The 18,856-nt window shown below is 37.0% G+C and overlaps 1 protein-coding gene across 1 annotated transcript in view; it reads left to right on the forward strand.

Moving 5' to 3' along the window:
• LOC146385238 (dolichyl-diphosphooligosaccharide--protein glycosyltransferase subunit TUSC3) overlaps window positions 1-16,474 on the forward strand; it is a 79,534-nt gene extending 63,060 nt beyond the window's left edge. The window contains exons 7-10 of the mRNA XM_084930862.1: window positions 2,954-3,017; window positions 5,916-5,990; window positions 13,092-13,182; window positions 16,192-16,474. Of these exons, the coding sequence (XP_084786988.1) occupies window positions 2,954-3,017; window positions 5,916-5,990; window positions 13,092-13,182; window positions 16,192-16,207 (246 nt within the window). The 3' untranslated portion in view covers window positions 16,208-16,474. The remainder of the gene's footprint in view (window positions 1-2,953; window positions 3,018-5,915; window positions 5,991-13,091; window positions 13,183-16,191) is intronic.
• The last annotated feature ends 2,382 nt before the right edge of the window (window positions 16,475-18,856 follow it).

Genomic DNA, 18,856 nt, shown 5'->3' on the forward strand with positions numbered 1-18,856 from the left:
TCACTTTGAGGTAAATCCTTCTCATTAACGCACACTCTCACAAAAGCCACACAAAATGTCTCAAAAGGCTGTTCTCTCTAAACAGTTTAATTTACAAACATTTACTTACGTGTTTTGTGGACACCCGTTTAGCTACGTACACTGAAACATGCACACTCTGTTCCGCTCCACACATTAATGAATTAAACAGCTACATTTTAATACATCAGGTTAATTGGAAGTGCCCAACAATGGATTGAAGAATGTTTTATCCGCCAAGAATTGACTTGTTTTGTGCTTAAGGGTAACATGTAGCAAGTGGAACAATGGTATGGATGTGGTTTTTTTGTTGTTTGGAGGTTTTTTTTTAGTTCCGGTAATGAAAGAAAAATCCCCATTGTATACTGACGCACCTATTAGTTTCAGTGTGTGGTTTCCCAAACTTTCTAGGACTTGTTTAATTTGTTTTGTCATTGTGGCAGTTTTTTTTAACCCCTTCATACTGTTGTGTGTACTTAACGAGCTTAACTAATAGTCTCCTGAAAATGTGAGTGGGCTTCTTAGTGGGTATTAAAATGAAGAGCTCTACAGTTAACTGAAAAATACACCAGAAGTTCATTCAAAAAGCTTATGTAGGTGTAAGGACAAAAGGCAGCTAGAGATTGTTTGTTTTGCATATCCTGGTCTGAAGTATATCTTACAGAGGTTATCAGTTGAAACTCATGTGATGGGTCAATTATCAACTTAGCAAGCAAAAGCTTTAACCTTTTAAAGGGGGCAAATCATGGGTTTAAAGTACCCCCGTCATCTGAAATGGGTTTATCACAGTGTAAGTGTCAATATATCTGGCACAGTGCCCATCTAATAGGTAAACTGGGTTCATGATATTAAGAGTTTACAGTATGTTCACAAATGGTGTATTCTATAGTTGTCATTTTATTTTTCATTTTGTATATGAGTATTAGGTTAGTATCATCACCAGCAAATGCAAATTGCTTTTTCTATTGACACAAAACGGGGAAGTTAGGGAATGGTGAAGGTGCAAGCCACTATCTGCCGTTCTGTTGTCTATGTGGAGATGTCTGAGGAGGGGCAAAAACCTCAAAGAAGTACAGACAGCAGCTGCGGTGGAGACTTTTCGTTGTTTTTAACACTCAGCTTCACTTCAGCTCTTTGTATGTTACAACTTCTCTCTTCTCTGCCACTGATGGATGGACTAATAAGAGCACTAGGAAGAGGAGACTACAGACCAGATGCACCAAATATTTTTGCCACTGCCCCAGAGCCGTTCACTGCAAGTAGACAGGCAGTCCGAAGTTGGCCAATGTGATACCACTGCTGAACCAAAATTCCCCTTCCAGTTTCAAATGTACTGATTAGGAATGTAAGGAAAATTTCCAAACAGTTTCCCATTATTCTAGTACATGAGCTTTGTTTTTCTAGTCAGCAAGAAAAGAATGCCAAAAATAATTTAAAAAATCCTAGCTAATGGAGAATAACAGGTTTATACCGAAAACAAAAGGATCAGTTTCAGCACTGAGGCCTCATTGTTTTTATCTGCTTTCAAGCGCAAAAATTCTTCACTTCTCTCCACTGAAGCAAGAAAAAGCTGTCCACCCTCTACTCCACCTCTTTTGTCATCTTCTATTCATCTTTCCATACTTATTCTTGTCTGATAGAAAAGGAATGAACACTACACCAGTCAAGTGGAAAAGCAGACCCTTGATCTGCCTAGACACTGATAATCTGCAGGGATTCAACAATGTTAAACACTCTGAAAGACTTTCTCCCTTCTTCTGTTTGTTTCCTTTCCTCAGACCCTCATTTTGTCTGCTTCTTTTTCTCTAACAGACAGATATTAGTCAAAGTAAACCTCTAACATCTTAGCACAGGAGCTGGAATCCCAGCATTTTGCTTCGAATCTCAATAAAGTATGAGCTTCAACGTGGGACATTAGTCCAAGCATATCATCAGGTTTAGATGGCTATAAGTTATAGCGGAAAAAAGATCAATTTGTTAGATGTCAATGATTCTGATCCAAAAGTGTCTGAAATGCATAGAAATCAGGATAATTATAATTTTTGTTTCTGGAACGGTTAGATTTGATGACCCTGTACTATTTCTGTTTTTTTTTTTGGTTTTTTTTATTGTTTTGTATTTGATTCATTCTGAAAGATTTTAAAGTACAATTAATTCAACATTTAGAGAAGATTGTACTGAAGTGGGAAGTTTAGCTTTGGCAGACTGCATAAAACATTGTACCAATTCCCATTCAGAGCAATCAATGTGTATGTGTGTGTGATCGGTAATGTAGGTTTAGGTTGACCTCTCTGCCCACTGCATGAAAAATGTACCCTTTCTATACACCTACACACCACATGGATAATTCTTCAGGCTTGAGTCATATGAACAAACACATTAATGAACTCGTATTCTGATCTAGAAACATACTCAAGCAACACACATTTATACAATTAAATACAATTACTTCTCCACTCAGATCCCCACTTTCTATTCATTTATTAAAACACTAGTGATGGGTCTCTTAAAATCCTGTTCGTCCTGTCTGTGATGCATTTTATGCCACCCTCAGAACGTCACATTGGGAAAGATTTTACAATGATTTTTAAGGTTTATTTGCTTGTTTGTCTAGTGCATTTATAATACACTGCCAGCTTGTAGAAACGCTCCATGGACACTGCAGAAAGAGTATACAACTGCTGTCTGGGAACACAACTGAAGTTAGTTTTAAACAGGCTAAACTATGAATGTGGTTTTATCTGATGATTCAGTTTAGCCCTTTAAAGAACTGGTAGCATTACTGTGTGGTAATACAAAATAATTCCAGAACCACAATCCCACCGTGTCCTTTTGTTTATTATAGAAGTGTTATTGAGTTTGTTAGTGACTGAATTACTAGCTGAAAAGAAAATTCTTAACTGACATTGTTTTCTTCTCTTTCTCTTCCCCCCAGAGTTATATTCATGGCAGCAGTCAGGCACAGTTTGTGGCAGAGTCTCACATCATCCTTCTTCTGAGTATCCTTTAATTAAATTGTACTTGTTTGTGTGTCACATGTTGCAAAATGCTAATCATTTAGAGTAATATATCTCCATGAAATGTCCAGCAGCTCATCTTGGCAGCAGATTCCTTTAAATCACCATTTCCTCACCCACAGCACCTTTGAGAACTTTTTATGTTTGAAAGAGTGTTCCCTTTTGTTTTTATTTGACTTTTTTCCCTCCAACAAAGTCAAAAATCTCTGTTAAGGCCTTTCTGTTGGACTGAAGAAATTCACAATACAAAGACAATGGGTTGTCCTCTTTTCAACTTTTCTCCTTGCCTGATTTGTTCCAAATTCCAACAGCTCATGATTGAGTGTGTCTTTGCATGTATTTTCTTGGGGTCTTGTTTGGCAGGATAGATTTTTCTGTTTGTATTTGTTTACTTCTGTCTGCTTGTATACCCATGTGTACTTGCAGTGGGGCTTCTGTATGTGTGTGGGTAATGATACCATTCATTCCTAGCTGTTCTGTTCACCCCCATAGGAAATAACAGGTCCAAGGTCACACCTGCTGCAAAGCTATATTTATTTGTCCATGGTCACACAGGGTTTTTGTTGGGTTTTTTTGTCAATCTTCTGCCCATCTGATTACACCTAAATGAAACATACGCACCTGCTGAAATGGTAACACAGCCACCTTTGTTGTTAATGCAGGTGGCGTGAGCACATTTTATGAGCATCATAGAAGAATGTAATCTTGCTTAATCCTTAATTTATGCATGCAGAAACAGTTACCACATTAAGCTACAAAACCATACTCATTTAAATGTTTCCTTGATGGTATTATTTATTTGTAGACTGTCTAGCATCTTGGTGGTTATTAGTTATACTAAAGTTCAACTAATATTGGTGCGAATAAAGTGTTAAACAAGTGTTAATTTGTTATGTTTCCAGGGCTTTATATTGTTTATCAAACATGGTGTGACTGTTCAAAATGACATTTTATATTCTTTAAACAAAGCAAAGAATTTAAAAGTAAAAATATCCAACAAACAAAGACCTGTTTTAGTTGTGTTTCTAAAGCAGCTCTCCTACAGGTAGCTACTGCATAGTTAATATCCTTTTGTTTCATAATCTAAGGTTCACATATTCATAATGTTTGTTACTATAGACTGATGAGGGTGTAGGATGCCTGCAGGCCAAGGGACTGTTTTGTTTGTTTGTTTGTTTTTGTTTATTGGTTTGTTTTTTTTATACTTTCAGCCCTGCTACAGTCTTTTTCAAGTTCAGTTGCTTCTTGTAAGAGAAAAAGCAGTGGTTGCTTTGACATGATGGAAACTTTATATTAATGCAGATTGGTCTATAGTTATAATAATTTTTGTGACACTCTGTATAGCCACCCAAACAGCCACCTTGCTGTACATTGAGATCTTGTCTTTGTGTCGCACCAGCATGCCATATCTTTTACCCCAACATCAAGAGAATACCTTAGTTTTTCCCCTGTATGTTCCCATGTGGCAGTCTTTGTTTGTGCACCCCATCAGGCTTTGCCTAGTTGTGTGCATTTGTATGCAGAGCATGCTGGAGAGAAGAATCTGTAATTAGGCCCTAAGCCATGTGAGGCTGTGCTTGAAGTGATTTAAAAACAGCTCAGGTGTTGAATGAAAAAATGTTTGCTTCTGTAATATATAAGTGTTTACAATATTGTATGAGTATTGTATGAATTGTTCACAATTATTAAAGTTTAATCCTAACTGCAAATTACTTTTTGCAGTTAGGATTAAAGTGATTTGTCTTTCTGCAGCTGTGTGTTATTAATAATTTCACTTTATGCATGTTCTACAAGAGCACAGACAAAGACTTGTTTTTCAAAAATACTAGCTATGTTATTATATTTTCTTGTGTGTGTGTATATATATCGATACGAGTATTATTGCACCCCTAATATACACATATTAGGGGTGCAACAATACTCGTATCGATATTGAACCGTTCGATACAGTGCTTTCGGTTCAGTACGCATATGTATCTAACAATACAAAATTTTTAATTTATTTGATCAACTTTTCTTCTGACGATGCTGTCTGTGTTGAGCGCTCAGTGGATCTGCGTTCGACTCCGACTCCGCCAAGGCTGCACTGTCGAGCGCAGATCCACTGAGCGCAGCGCAAGCTAGCGAGACAAAAGTTAAGCTCATTGCAACATGGCAAATTGAACCTCCCCCACCCTCATTCAGATCTGGCGTTTGGAACTATTTTGGTTTTCATGTGAAGTATGACCCTGGTGGTAAGCGCGTCATGGAGAAAAGTAAAACAGTATGTCGGATGTGCCACGCAATGCGCAGTTAGCTTGCTAACGTGTTGATGCCGTCCACCCCCACGCACGGGGCGATCCGCGGTAACTCGTTAACAGAGATTTGCCGCGTTATGGCGTTAATGTCATTTTAACGAGATTAACACTGACAGCACTAGTGGGAACAAAATGAATATGACTGCACATTTACACCGACATCATTCTAGTGCAAAGACAAGTGGAAGCAGACAAAAACAACAAGCACGCATGCTACAAACTTTACCCGAGTCATTTAGACAGCCGTTAGCACATGATTCTCCTTATGGGGACCTGATATGTTTAATATGCTGCGAGAATATAGCCCAGAAGAAGCGTATAGTATAGCTTTTATTTTGGAAAGAGCCATTTCTCTGTAATAAACTCTCTTTTCCAAAGATGAGTGATTTCTCGATCAGATAGATTTATTTTGTTGTTTCAGCAACATTATTATAATATATTCATTATTCTATAGACTGTTCTGTTTGCTACACCACAATAGTCATTAAAATTAATAGTTTAACTAACTTTTCTCTCAATATAAATTTCTACTTTCTTCTTTCGTGTTTATGAGTCTGTTGTTTCCTTGACAACCTTGCCCCAGATGCTGCAATCACCATGGGGATGGTGCTTCTCAATGAAGCTGCCACCTCCAAGGGAGATGTTGGCAAGAGAAGAAGTAAGTTGACAAAGTGTGTGTGTGCGTGTGTGCATATGTATCTGTATAACTGAAACTAAATACATTGGAGCTGTGGCATACTTGCGTCCCTTATATTGAATATATTTCAGGTATCACTGATAAATTTGAAAAGTTAATTTTCTGTGGCTTTATAGAAAAAAACTCATTCATGCAAAATATGTTCTTAATCTACATGAATATCACATAAACAGAAACTAATGGAATTGCTAATGGTATCCAGCTGGATCCGTCTATGATCTTTGCAATTAACAATGGGTGGGAAAAAAAAAATACTGATAATTACTGAATTCACACTCGCAGTCTGTCTGGAATTAACATCTGATTTACTAAGCAGCAAGTAATTATGCAGCCACCAACTATGCAATTTGCAAGTAAAGAAGTTTAATGCCACAGTTCAGTTATGACCTGAAAGTTAAAAAGTATTAACTTGAGAACTGTTAAAAGTAGTGTTGTGGGAAACGTTTTACTGAAATTATTGGTATTCAATTAAAGTTAAATTAATGTACGTAAAATGCTAAATAGATGTAACATAATAACGCTCAGAATAAATTAAAAATACACATTCCCCCAGCAATATAACACAACTATTAAGAGCATAGGTTATACCAGAGCAGGATCAATAGAATTTCTGTATTTATGTGATGCAACTTCAAAACAACAGTCACTTCAAGGTAAAAGAATGCAATATTAGTTTGAAAAGCCCAACAAGTAGACTTTTTTACAAGCAGGTACTCGGTAACAGTGGGAAGGAAGAAGTCCCTTTTAACACAAAGACATGGTAGAACCAGACCCAGGGTTGGACAGCCATCTGCTGTAACCACCTGGGTGGTGAAGTTTAAAAAAAAAAAAAAAAAAAAAGTAGGGCATAAAGACACTAGGACAAAGCACAAACTATGAGATAAAAAAATAAAGATGATATCATACCTGATTCTGGATATATATAGTCAAATGATACACTCAATTATCTGAAACTTCATGTCAGCTAGAGTAGAGGCTAATAGTAAATGCTGATCAGTTTGTATTATATTTGTAAAGGGCACTTCATTGATCACATTTAAGGTGAGTCTGGGATAACAATTTGTAACTCCTTTAATCTTTAAGATTTAGGTTTGTTGTGGAAGTTTTCCATTTAAATAAAGCCTGCAGACGAGCGGTGAGCAGTAGCTAACATTCTTTAATCAAAACACACAAAGAACAGACAACCAAGCTTGATGGAGTGCCTACATGACCGCGGGGCAGACGGTCAGCAGAGTCTCCCTGAGCCTAGCATGGCTCTCAGTTAAATACCTTCTCCAGGAACAAAAGGCAGTACACAGCTGTTTCACACCTTAAGGTTCACACTCCCTTGCTACCTCCCAGAGTCCTCAAAGAGACAAAAGACTCTTCCTGTGGAGCTGTCTGCTTCCCCCAACTTCCTTACTAGACCCCCACCATTTGTCTTAATGTATGAGTGTGAGACTTGTTAAAATCCAGTGGCACCAAGGCATTATACAATAAAATAATGTGATTAATACATAAATAAAAGAAATTCCTATACAGGTTTCTAGTCTACATATGGATGTAGCCGTTTTTAAATAAACCCATTAGTTTTAAACGAGCACCATGAGGTAAATCATTGGTTTTGGACTAAAAAATGATATTTTGGCTGCAGCCGTGTTAGTTTTATATTTAGATTAGAGGCTTGGATGTTATCAATTTTACTTACCAAAATTTAAGCACATACTTCTTAGATGTGCTAAGAACCATAATTGTCCATGCTATTTGTAATATAATTCTAGTAATTTTATTAAAATGCTTGTAACACTTCCAGTCTGCACCAGGCTATGAACCCATTTTATTTGCAGTGAAAGCAGAAGTCTGAAGATTGACTCACTTTTGCAGCCAACCTCAAGTTGCGATTAGAGAAGTTGCAATTTTTGGCAATACATTATAATGTGTGCTTCACTTTTCACCCCTTAGGGACTTTTGCTTGGTGTGCACACATTTGACTATTTATTTAAGCACCATGATCATACCTTTGGTTTGTGTGGTACTAAAAAGTGGAGCATGTTTTTAGGAAGAAATTATGGTCCCTGACCTCACATGAGTGTCTGGGAGTCTTATGATTGTGACACATTACAGATGCAAAGTGGTCACTTGACTATAATAATTCCATATTAAGTATATGTACATATTGTCACTATTACTTCATTCTAATGTGTGTATTCGCTTAAATATGCATATTAAATTGATGATAATATGGAAGTAATTTACATGTCTTTCTCCTAGGTTTCATCTAATAGTTGGCAGTTATCATAATATTTACACCTGCAATATTTACTTTATCTTAAAATGTATTTATTTAGAGCTCTCCTCTCTGGCACTTTTTGTACCAGACTGTATGCTTCAAACTGGGTATCATATCAGAAAATGAGTGCAATCCTCTAAACAGCCCTTAATATTTTACAAGAGTTTGAGGATAACTTGTAGATTATGGCGGGAGATGGATATTAGATGACCTCTCTGGTAATTACCTCACACACATAGACACGGTTACACACTAGGGGATTTAATTAGAGTTAATGTGATGAAAAACCAACTCAAAAAAGTGTTTCACAAAAAAGTGTTTCACTTGTCCCTGTGAGGTCCCATATTAACTGATCACTCTAAATATCTAAGGGAAAGAGTAGCAACCCTGAGAATCACTTGGCATACTTGCATGCCTTGTTAAAGCTTGACATTTAAAAATATAATATTTTTTTAACAACATCAAGACTTGTTTTTCCAATATCACACAAACAAATACCACTCTACATACATAGAGACACACACATGCGTAGGTGGCACACTTAATTATCACCTGTAAAATGACGACATATTATGTGCACACTGCAGAGGACTCCATAATTTCCAGCAGTATTTTTAGTATATTGACTACTTCAATTCAGCCTCTTTTGTAGAAATACTACCTACTAATTTACATAAATTAAAGGAACCACACTATGAGGATTACATTATAATGAAACACAAGAATTTTAGTGCTTACAGAAATTTTCTATGCAATTTACAGAAAAACACACGTGTATCAAAGTCATTTTTAATAGATTGGGATTTATTCAAGGAGGGGGTGGAAAAAATGGAACACAGTACAGGAAATGGGGTGATGCCAGTTTTGAATCAAAGGTATACACCGCCAAAATGACCATATTGTTTTCTTCAAATGTAAGTTAATTATGGGGGGGTTGATTTTCCTTTGTCTTTTAGCTGCTACCTTTAGGGGTCACCAAAGGAGATCATCTGCCATATAAAAATAATATGCTATCAAATTGGGGCAACACTGTTTTGGTCTAATGACAGCAAAGAGTTTGTGCAAAACCTGATCATGTATCTTATCCAGTCAGTACTGCAGTGTTTCGTAGTTTCTTGAGCTTAAATAGTAAGTAGCTTCGTCTTGACTTCAGCTGTTCCCAAAAGACAAATACTTATTTGGCTCTTCTTCAGTTTCAGCTTGTTCGAGGTCTGTTTGGGGCCATTACACTGCTGCAGCATCAGCAATTTATTCTATCTGCCTTGGTTTGTTGTAAAGTCAATGACTTGTGTGTGATTGTATCTTCTGATGGAGTCACTTCACAGTTTATTCTTTGATTAGCAATTGGCTGCCGAAAACATGAGGAATCATTTAGCTTTACAGTCTATTCATTTTCTCCTCCTAATTAAATAGGCTTAACTTAATATGTTTATTGACTTCCTCTTGCTTGGGAAATGTAAATTTATTTTTACCATGCCAATATATTATGATTTGAATTGAGCCAAGTCATAAAGTCAAAAGAGGGATTACCACCTTTGTCGCTGAGGGAAATCATTCAGTTTAAACAACTTGTCATTTCGCCAAGGTCATAAATCACTTGGCATACTTGCATGCCTTGTGTGTGTATCATTATCCGTGGATGCATACTAAGATCTCTCAGTCATAATTGATGAGGTAAGGGAAATGCATCCCTTTCTACTTAATGAAGATACACAGACGTTCTGATGTTCCCACTGTATATATGGATGTTACAACCCTGGAAGAGCAAGGACACATGCACTTTCTGTGCAGACGCTGTAAAATATACATTATTTTCAATTAAGTCATTTGGTAGCACATTTCTATAATATAGTACTTGAATATTTTCATCAATTGGGCATCAGTATATTCCTTATTTGACCTCAAAAGGAACATAAGGTAGAGGGGATTCTCCACCACTCGCAGTCTTAGCAGCTCAGTCCCTAGCCTCTCCCCTTACTCTTGGGGAAAACAATGAATCACAAGTTGCTGCTCAGTGTGTGTGTGTGTGTGTGTGTGTGTAAATAGGTGAATGAGAAACACATTGTCAAGTTTTTAAACTAAGGTTAAAAAACTGTTTACCTTTAAATACCTTACATTTACCATTGTGACAGATGCCCCCTGTCTTCAGTGCTGTGAGCATGTGATTTGTACCGTGTGGTCAATGCACTAGGGCGTCAGTATGCATTCTCAGTTTGAAAAAAGTTGGGACGCTTTATAACACGTAAATAAAAAGAGAATGCACTGATTTGGAAATCTCAACCAATATTTTATTCACAATGGGAAAATGTCAAATCTGAAGGCTTAAATTTTAAAATTTAGTCATTTTGAATTTGATGGCAGCAACAAATCTCCAAAAAGGTGGGACAGGGCCATGTTTACCACTGCATAACATCCCCTCACCTTTAACAACGGCCTGTAACCATCCGGGAAGTGAGGAGACCAATTGCTGGAATTGTAGGAAATGAATGTTGTGCCACCTTTTTCTTGAATTTATTTATTTTTGGTGGGGGGCTCATAATACACCAAAGATTTTCAACGGGTGAAAGGTCCGGACTGCAGGTAGGTCAGTTCAGCAGTTCAGCTGTGATACATGTTGTAATGGGTTTAACATAATTTTGATGCATGGAAACGTACAAGTTTTAAAGCAACATACAGTATGTGCCTTTCAGCATTTGTGATGCATTTCCAGATGTGCAAGCTGCTGATTCCATAGGCACTTATCCACCCCCTCAGAATCAGAGATTCAAACAATGTGCTAATAACAAGGTGCATAGTCCATCTCCTCTTTAATCCACAGTATGCTCGGTCCATGTTTTCCAAAAATGAATTTCAAATTTTTGATTCATGTAACCACAGAACAGTTTCCCACTTTGTCTCCATTCATTTAAATGAGCTTTGCCCTGGAGAGCACGGCAGCATGTCGTGTTAACCTGCATTTGTGGATATCATGGAGATATCACAGGCGATGGAGATGTTCAAGATTCTTTATTTGTCTTATGCATAGTCATAAGAGTGGTGTGTCCTGAATGGCTCCTTGACTGTGCAAAACAGAAACATTAAGTAATGTTTAAATTTAAAAATCTGAAATTTTAAATTAAATAATTGAAAATGTACTTTGTGCAAATGGAATGTTAAAGTGTTTTGTGCCATATTAGCATAGCAATATATTGACAGAGCAATGCAAGTAGAATAAACAAAATGACCAGAGTAATGTAAAAACAGGGTAGTGTAAACCTATTTACAATAGATGTTTCTGAGCCCATGCAGATATTTCTGTGACAGAATCATAGCTTTTCTAATGCAGCGCCACTGGAGAGTGAGAGGTTTGCAGGCAATGTCCCTTGCACACAGAGACTTCTGCATATTTTCAGAGCTGTTCGCTAACATTATTTGCCATAGATGATAATTTTACGTTGAGGAACAATATTCTGAAATTGTTGCACAATTTGTAGATGCAATTTTTTTCCAGATTGATGAAACGCTGCCCATCTTTACTTATGAGAAACTCTCTAAGACACACTTTTTATATAGCCAATTATGTTGTTGACCTGTTGCCAGTTAACCTATTTAGCTGGAAAATGTTCCTCCAGATGTTTCTTTTTTGTGCCATTTACCTTTCTAGCCTTTTGTTGCCCCGTCCAAACTTTTTGAGACATGTTGCTGCCATAAAATTCAACATGAGCTCAAATTTTTGTCATAATAAATTGTCTCAATTTAACCATTTGATAGGTTTTCTATGTTCTGTGACAAAATATGGGTTTATAAGATTTGCAAATAATTGCATTCTTTTTTTATTACACAGCATCCCAGATTTGCGGGAATTTGGGGTGGAATATCACTTTCTCTCTTAAATATCACAACAGCAAATATAGTCTTATACAGTACATCTTATATTTTACCAGCCAAATGTTTTGATGTCAACTTTCTCGTGCATCCACACTCACCCTCTTGTTCTCTAACACTCGTAATTCTCCTTTAGGCACACAAACGCACGCACACCCCGTGCGTGTGTGTGTGTGTCCCGTGTAAGGACAAGAACATATCTCGCTATTTAGTCTCCAGGAGAGGTACTCATCCTAATCCCTGATTAACAATATCAGTCGGTGGTGACAGTTTTAATTTAACACAGTACTTCTTAGGGATTAGCCACTGCACAGGGGTGTGCATACACTCATACACTTGCACATACAGTGATAATTCCTCGGCAGATAAAAGGTCATGCTTATGTATATTTCACTTTAGAATAGCCACTGAGGAAATTTGATGATAATGGCTTCAAAGATAATTTTCTGTAACCCAGCAGGGTTTATCACGACAAAGAGACAGTAGCACATACCTTAAGGGATTATTTTTAAAGAAAAAAGGCTAAAGGAGACTTTTTTCATAATGTCAAGGCAGTTTGTGTTTTATATGCCCTTTCTAGTAATATTCTATTATCATGTTATGTTACCAGTGAGTTGTATGTTTTTGTGTTTAGCCGCTTATAAATTTGTGTTTATACATGTAAACTACCAACATGCAGATAAAAGGATGCTTTTAGTGTGTGCTATGTCTGAATCCTGTAAGCATATTCAATTTGAAAATGGATCAGTTATTATAAAAGAACATATTAGGGTGTCATGAATTTGAAAATGTGTAAGAATAAAATGTGCTTGTAGTAACTTAAAATCTAGAGGTTGTTGTGTAATGAAATATTGTTAATGATATTATAGCACAAGACTTCTAACCAGTAATGCACAGTAAAACAACAGTCTGTCTTTGTCTTCTTGCAGTCATCTGCCTGGTTGGCCTTGGTCTGGTGGTGTTTTTCTTTAGTTTCCTGCTCTCCATCTTCAGGTCCAAGTACCATGGATACCCCTACAGGTAACTATAGCAACCACACACCACTGTAAAGATGCTTCCACCACAGCTCAACAATTATTCAAGCGCAATATACAAGCAAACAATGAATCTGAAAATCACCGAAGCTGACATAAAATCACTGCAAAGTTATTGCTTTCACAATGCCAAAATCAGAGCCAAAACAAATCCATAAGTTCAAATTACTGCCTTGATTTAAAGACAGCTATTCAATCAAAAATACTCTCTCCAAAATATACAAGACACAGAGCCAAAGAATCAGTCATAGAGGCAGTATATTCAATATAAAGTATAACACAAAAGTTTCCTCAATTAAATAGTTAAAGTCATAGATGTCATGTAGGGTCTCATGTAGTGAACACATGAGACCCTACATGACATTAAAACCCATTTTCTAGTCAACCAACGGCAATTTGATTCCATTGTGTGCTAAAGGTCACCATAATAATAGATTTAATGCTTAACAGAAAATATCCCACAGCTCTTCAGAGTCTGGGTTCAGTTTATCCATCCGTGAGCAGCTTTAAAAGATTACAGCAGCCAAACCCCATAGCTGTTGAAACTCTTGAAACTCACCTTTGGACAGGATGTCAAGGGGTCTTCATCAAGGCAGATACTTTACAATAATAGAAGCTTGAACCCTTCTATGAACTCTTCCTTTAAAAAGACACAAATTGTAGTCTTCTAGTTCGGTGGATGGAGTTCAAATATAATAACGATTGTCTTGAGACTTTATTGTGGTATGAAAGTGATAAACCTTTTCTTTATAGGTCTGCTGAGACCATGATTTCCAAAAGGAATTTCAAGTTTTGTTTCAGTTTAGACCATAAAAACAGTTTCCATTTCATTCCATCCCATCTTAAATGCACAGGGGATAGCAACATTGCCTGATCTTTCTTATATTTGATAGAGTGGTTTGGTAGTTTTACCTTGGATTTATGGATGTAACAATGAATGGTATTCACTGAAATGGTTTTCCTGAGCCCATTTAGTTATTTCTACTACAGAGCTGTTTCTAATATAGTCATGTCTAAGGCGCCGTCATTCAATATCAGGTTTGTGGCACTATCGTTTGCATACTGAGATTCCTCCAATTCGATGAATCTTTCATTGCTATTAAGTGCCTCAATCACCGAATTCAAAGAAATATTATTATGCCTGCACAATCTCTGTGAGTGTTTTCATTGTTAGGGTTTTATTTGTTATTGTGAAATACATCAGAATTAGCATGTATTATTAAAGATTCTCACTTTCAATGTTGGGTTTTCTTTGTACTAGTTGAATGTTGGGTTTAAAGGAATTGCACATTTTCTTTTTTTGAAATGCACTTGGACTCCACTGGTTACTCAATAACGTATTTCTAATATTTTACATACGCTGGAAATATATGTGATGTGGTTTGTAAGACTGTAGCAAGGTCTTGACTTAAAATACAGTCTGAAAAGGCCTAGCTGCTGGTCCATTTTTAAGTTGCTAAAATATGGATGGATGTATTGGGACTTGTCATATACTGATTAGTTATTATTTTATATTTAAAATATAAAAATGTCATAAAAATTAAAACATTTTACAAGGATAGAAACTTTTATGAAGAAAGTCTCTAAAGTGGCATTATTTGTGGCAATTTTTGCATACAGTGCCGCATATACTGTATTTTCTGCACTATAAGGCGCATTTAAAATCTTTTAATTTTCTCAAAAATTGACGATGCGCCTTATGTATGAATTTTGGTCGTGCTTACTGACATCAAAGCGATTTTATGTGGCACACGGCACTCACAAATCTGTCAAAAAATGTTTTAGCATGACTTTGGTAAGCTACGAAGCCACACCACTTGATGGGTTGTCGGAGCATTACGGCTACCGTAGTCAGGAGCCTCGCGGAGTAATCTGGGTCTAAAACTCCAGCCGCTTCAGGTCCCAAAGTCAAAGGAACACTGTGGCATCACTGAGAGTTAAAAACTGTCTAAAGTCTTCCATCTTTAATAAAATGATCAGCGTTGTTACTTTACCAGGTGTAGCAATGAAGTTTAACATCCAGGCATCCATGAAAACAGAATTTATTAAATTTAACGGAGTTACAAGTTAGCAGGAAGTTAGCTCACTAGTTTCCACCTAAACATGATATAGCATGTTCTGACTGAGAGATTTCTGAAAAAATTAAAACGTACAGCTCTGCTACCACTTCCAACATAAATGAAGACAGAAAAACTAAACAGCAGTGATGTTTGTAGGGTTACTGAAGTTAGGTCTAGCTGGTATATAATGACACAGCGACACAGCTATGTTAGCATAACATAAACACAGTGAAGCTGGAGGATGAACACTAATTTCTTTCCACTCGATAAAAGTTAACGGGAGGGTTCCCGATGGTTAGGGACAAATGCAATCGCATGGTAGGATGCTGTAAACGGACCAGACTTCAGTCAGGAGAACAACTGAGATAATCCATCAACAATATGAGGTTAGTCATTAATATACTGCAACAACATGGGAATAGAGCAGCTGCGAGAGAATTCAACATTAATGAATCAATAGTACAGAAGTGGAGGAAGCAAGAAGAATGAGTTGAGTAAAGTTTGACTTATCTGTTTTGTTTCACTTAATGCGCCTTATAATCCGCTGTGCCTTATGTATGAAAAATACGGTAGTACAGTTTTAAATTCCTATTACTTAAGTCTGATTGTGGCTTTGTTTTTATTCTTAAGTCCATGTTATGTTTGAGTGGCATACAGAAATGTTTAGGGCCAATTCAACTATTCATCAGTTAAATTTCTGTTTCATAAATGCAAATCCGTTTCAGAAATGTTTCTTGTTTACATGCTTCCAGAAACAGTTTATACTCCAAATGTGTTTTTCCTTTTAGCTTTGTGTTTCACGAAAATGTTTTTAATGTGACACAAGGTTAGACAAAGAAATACTTTATTTATATCTCTTATTTTTCCCTCTCCTTGTTTGTTTCTACCCTCTTTCCTACTCTTTCTACTTCTTTTAATCTATCTCTGTCTCACAGCTTCCTTATTAAGTGAACAAACACAGTAGAGGCAGCCAGAAAAAACGTCAAAGAGGTGGTAGGTGAGAAGAAGAGGAGTTGAGAACATACTTGAAGAGGAGGCAGTGTCACTACTGAGTCTAAAGTGCATGGTCTGGTTTCTATTAGTGTATGTGTCATTGTTGGGTTTTTTTTTTTTGTTTTGTTTTGTTTTTACTTAACTACTACCATTAAATCTGCAAGCTGAATAAGAATTGGTTGTCACTTCATACACTGGACAATAAAGGCACCATTTTGCATGTCATGTATCTTTGTTGTTTTTTCATGACTCTTTAGCGCTAAAGTTTTTTATGTGGTTATATAAACTGACCAATGACAGTGGCAGTCTAATCATTTGTGACATATTGTTGTAAACATGAATTGAACCATATTTTTCAAAAATGCTGTTAAAAGTAAAACTGGAAACTAAAGATTTATGGTGGGTTAATGGGGATAAAAATGGAGCCAAAATCTCTAGTTCAATTCAGTATTTTTAAGTAACACGGACTAAGTAACCATCTTTATTAAGTACATCTTGTTTGCACTGGGTGGGACTCCATTTTGCCTTCAGAACTTCCTTAATTCTTTATGACATAGCCCCATATTGATTGTCCATACTGAACAATAGCATGACGGAGTTGCATGTCAAATTCTGTCCCCACAGTCTGAACATCACAGCTTTGACACTCATTGGAAATAAGGAGTCATCAGACCAAGCAACTTTTTTTTCTTTATCTTCTGTTGTCCAGTGTTGTCTGTGAAGTTTCTCAGTCATCCAGGTCATCGTAGTCTAAGGAGCTTGGAAAGAAAAGCGTCTGGACTTCTTTGAGTTGCTTGAAGACGTTTCACCTCTCATCCGAGAAGCTTCTTCAGTTCTAAGGGTCAAATGGTGGAGAGTCCCAGATTTAAACCCAGTGGGAGTTTCCCCCCAGTGGGAGTTTCCCAGACGCCTTAACGCCCACTCACATCCTGGGCCATCTGACCTCAGGAAATCACATGATAGGGTGGGGCCAGGTTTCACAATGAGCTCACCTGAAACCCTGGCCCTGGTGACCCACACCTGCTTTCACACCTTGGCTCATGTGATTAAGTAGAGGATCATCAGGGGGTCCTTTGTCCCTCTTTGGGGGGAAACTCCCACTGAGTTTAAATATGGGACTCTCCACCATTTGACCCTTAGAACTGAAGAAGCTTCTCGGATGAGAGGTGAAACGTATTCAAGCAACTCAAAGAAGTCCAGACGCTTTTCTTTCCAAGCTCCTTAGATTGTAAAGTGTTGATGAGTCAGTGTGAATTGTAGACTTAGTTTCCTGTTCTTATCTGACGGGAGTGGTATTTGGTGTGGTCTTCTGCTCCTGTAGCCCATGTGCATCAAAGGGTCAATGTGTTGTTGGAACTAGTGTTTATTTAACTTTGTTTTGTCTTCCTATGAGCTTGAAGCATTTACATCATTCTCCTCTGATCTCTGGCATCAGCAAACCATAACTTATCTTAAAAGGGCCATTCTCTGCAAACCCTAGAGATAGTTTAGTGGGAAAGTCTGTAGTTCAGCAGTTTCTGCAATACCCAGACCAGTCCATCTGACACAAACATTCACACCAGTTAAAATCACTCTCATCACCTTTCTTCCCCAATTCTGGCGCTCAGTTTGACCTTTAGCAGTTTGTCCTGACCATGTCTGCATGCATAAATACACTGAGTTGATGCATTTGCTGATTAGACATCCTGTTTTAAGAGTTATGCCTAATAAAATGGCCAGAGTGTAAGTTTATGACAATGATACATAATTGTGTAACATTATATGGATTAACATGGATAAATAAATCAAGTCATTTGCAATTGAGGCGCTAGGGCTTTGAGCTTTTGTTGGTAGCTGAGAATCAGGATGATGGGTTTTGCTCAAGTTTTCACCATGTGATTCCATCTGTGTAGCTGTAACATATTGTCTTAACCTAAGATAAAAATATGTTATTTAAATGTCTCTGTTCCTGCTGTTTCTAAATATTCAATATGCTGACTACGTGTCTTTCAGCTGCTGGGTATATACTATATTGTCATCTGGCAGCTAAATTATACTTCATGTTATGTAGCTGAAACCACTTGGGTGAAATAAGGGAAAGGTTATGATTGTAATGTAATAGAAAAAAAATAAACATCAAAAATGATTAGTGGGCTGCAGAACACAAACGGCAAACCAGCTGCCCAAAATTAAGTCAGTAAATAAGTACATTAACAAGCATACCTTAAACTGCCACTGAACTCATCACCAATGTAAAATGGTAGCTCGTGTACTGAGTTTACAGAAGAATGGTTGCTAGTAATGTTACGTTTCTTGCAGAAAGTGAGAAGCATAGGTCATTTAGAGAATACATACATTTTTAATTCCTTCACTTTTGGACTGCCCACTAAAACAGTGAGTGGGATGTGCAATGGATCCATTTATGTAACCTGCTGTGTGTGGGCAGACAGAGAAATGGTACTTTAGATAGACTGGGTTTGACAAATGTTATAAAAATATTCCAATTCTTGTCTATTTCTGTTTTAAATCATGGGAACAGTGAACCATTCTCCATTTTTCAAAATACACAGTATTTGAGTTCATCAGAACACGTTCTTAAGTAAAGTTAACAGAGTGGCTTACTCTTTA

This window comes from Perissodus microlepis, chromosome 6 (assembly GCF_051167445.1).
Source record: "Perissodus microlepis isolate ML-2025 ecotype Zambia chromosome 6, ASM5116744v1, whole genome shotgun sequence".
In the NCBI taxonomy this organism is placed as follows: Eukaryota; Metazoa; Chordata; class Actinopteri; order Cichliformes; family Cichlidae; genus Perissodus; species Perissodus microlepis.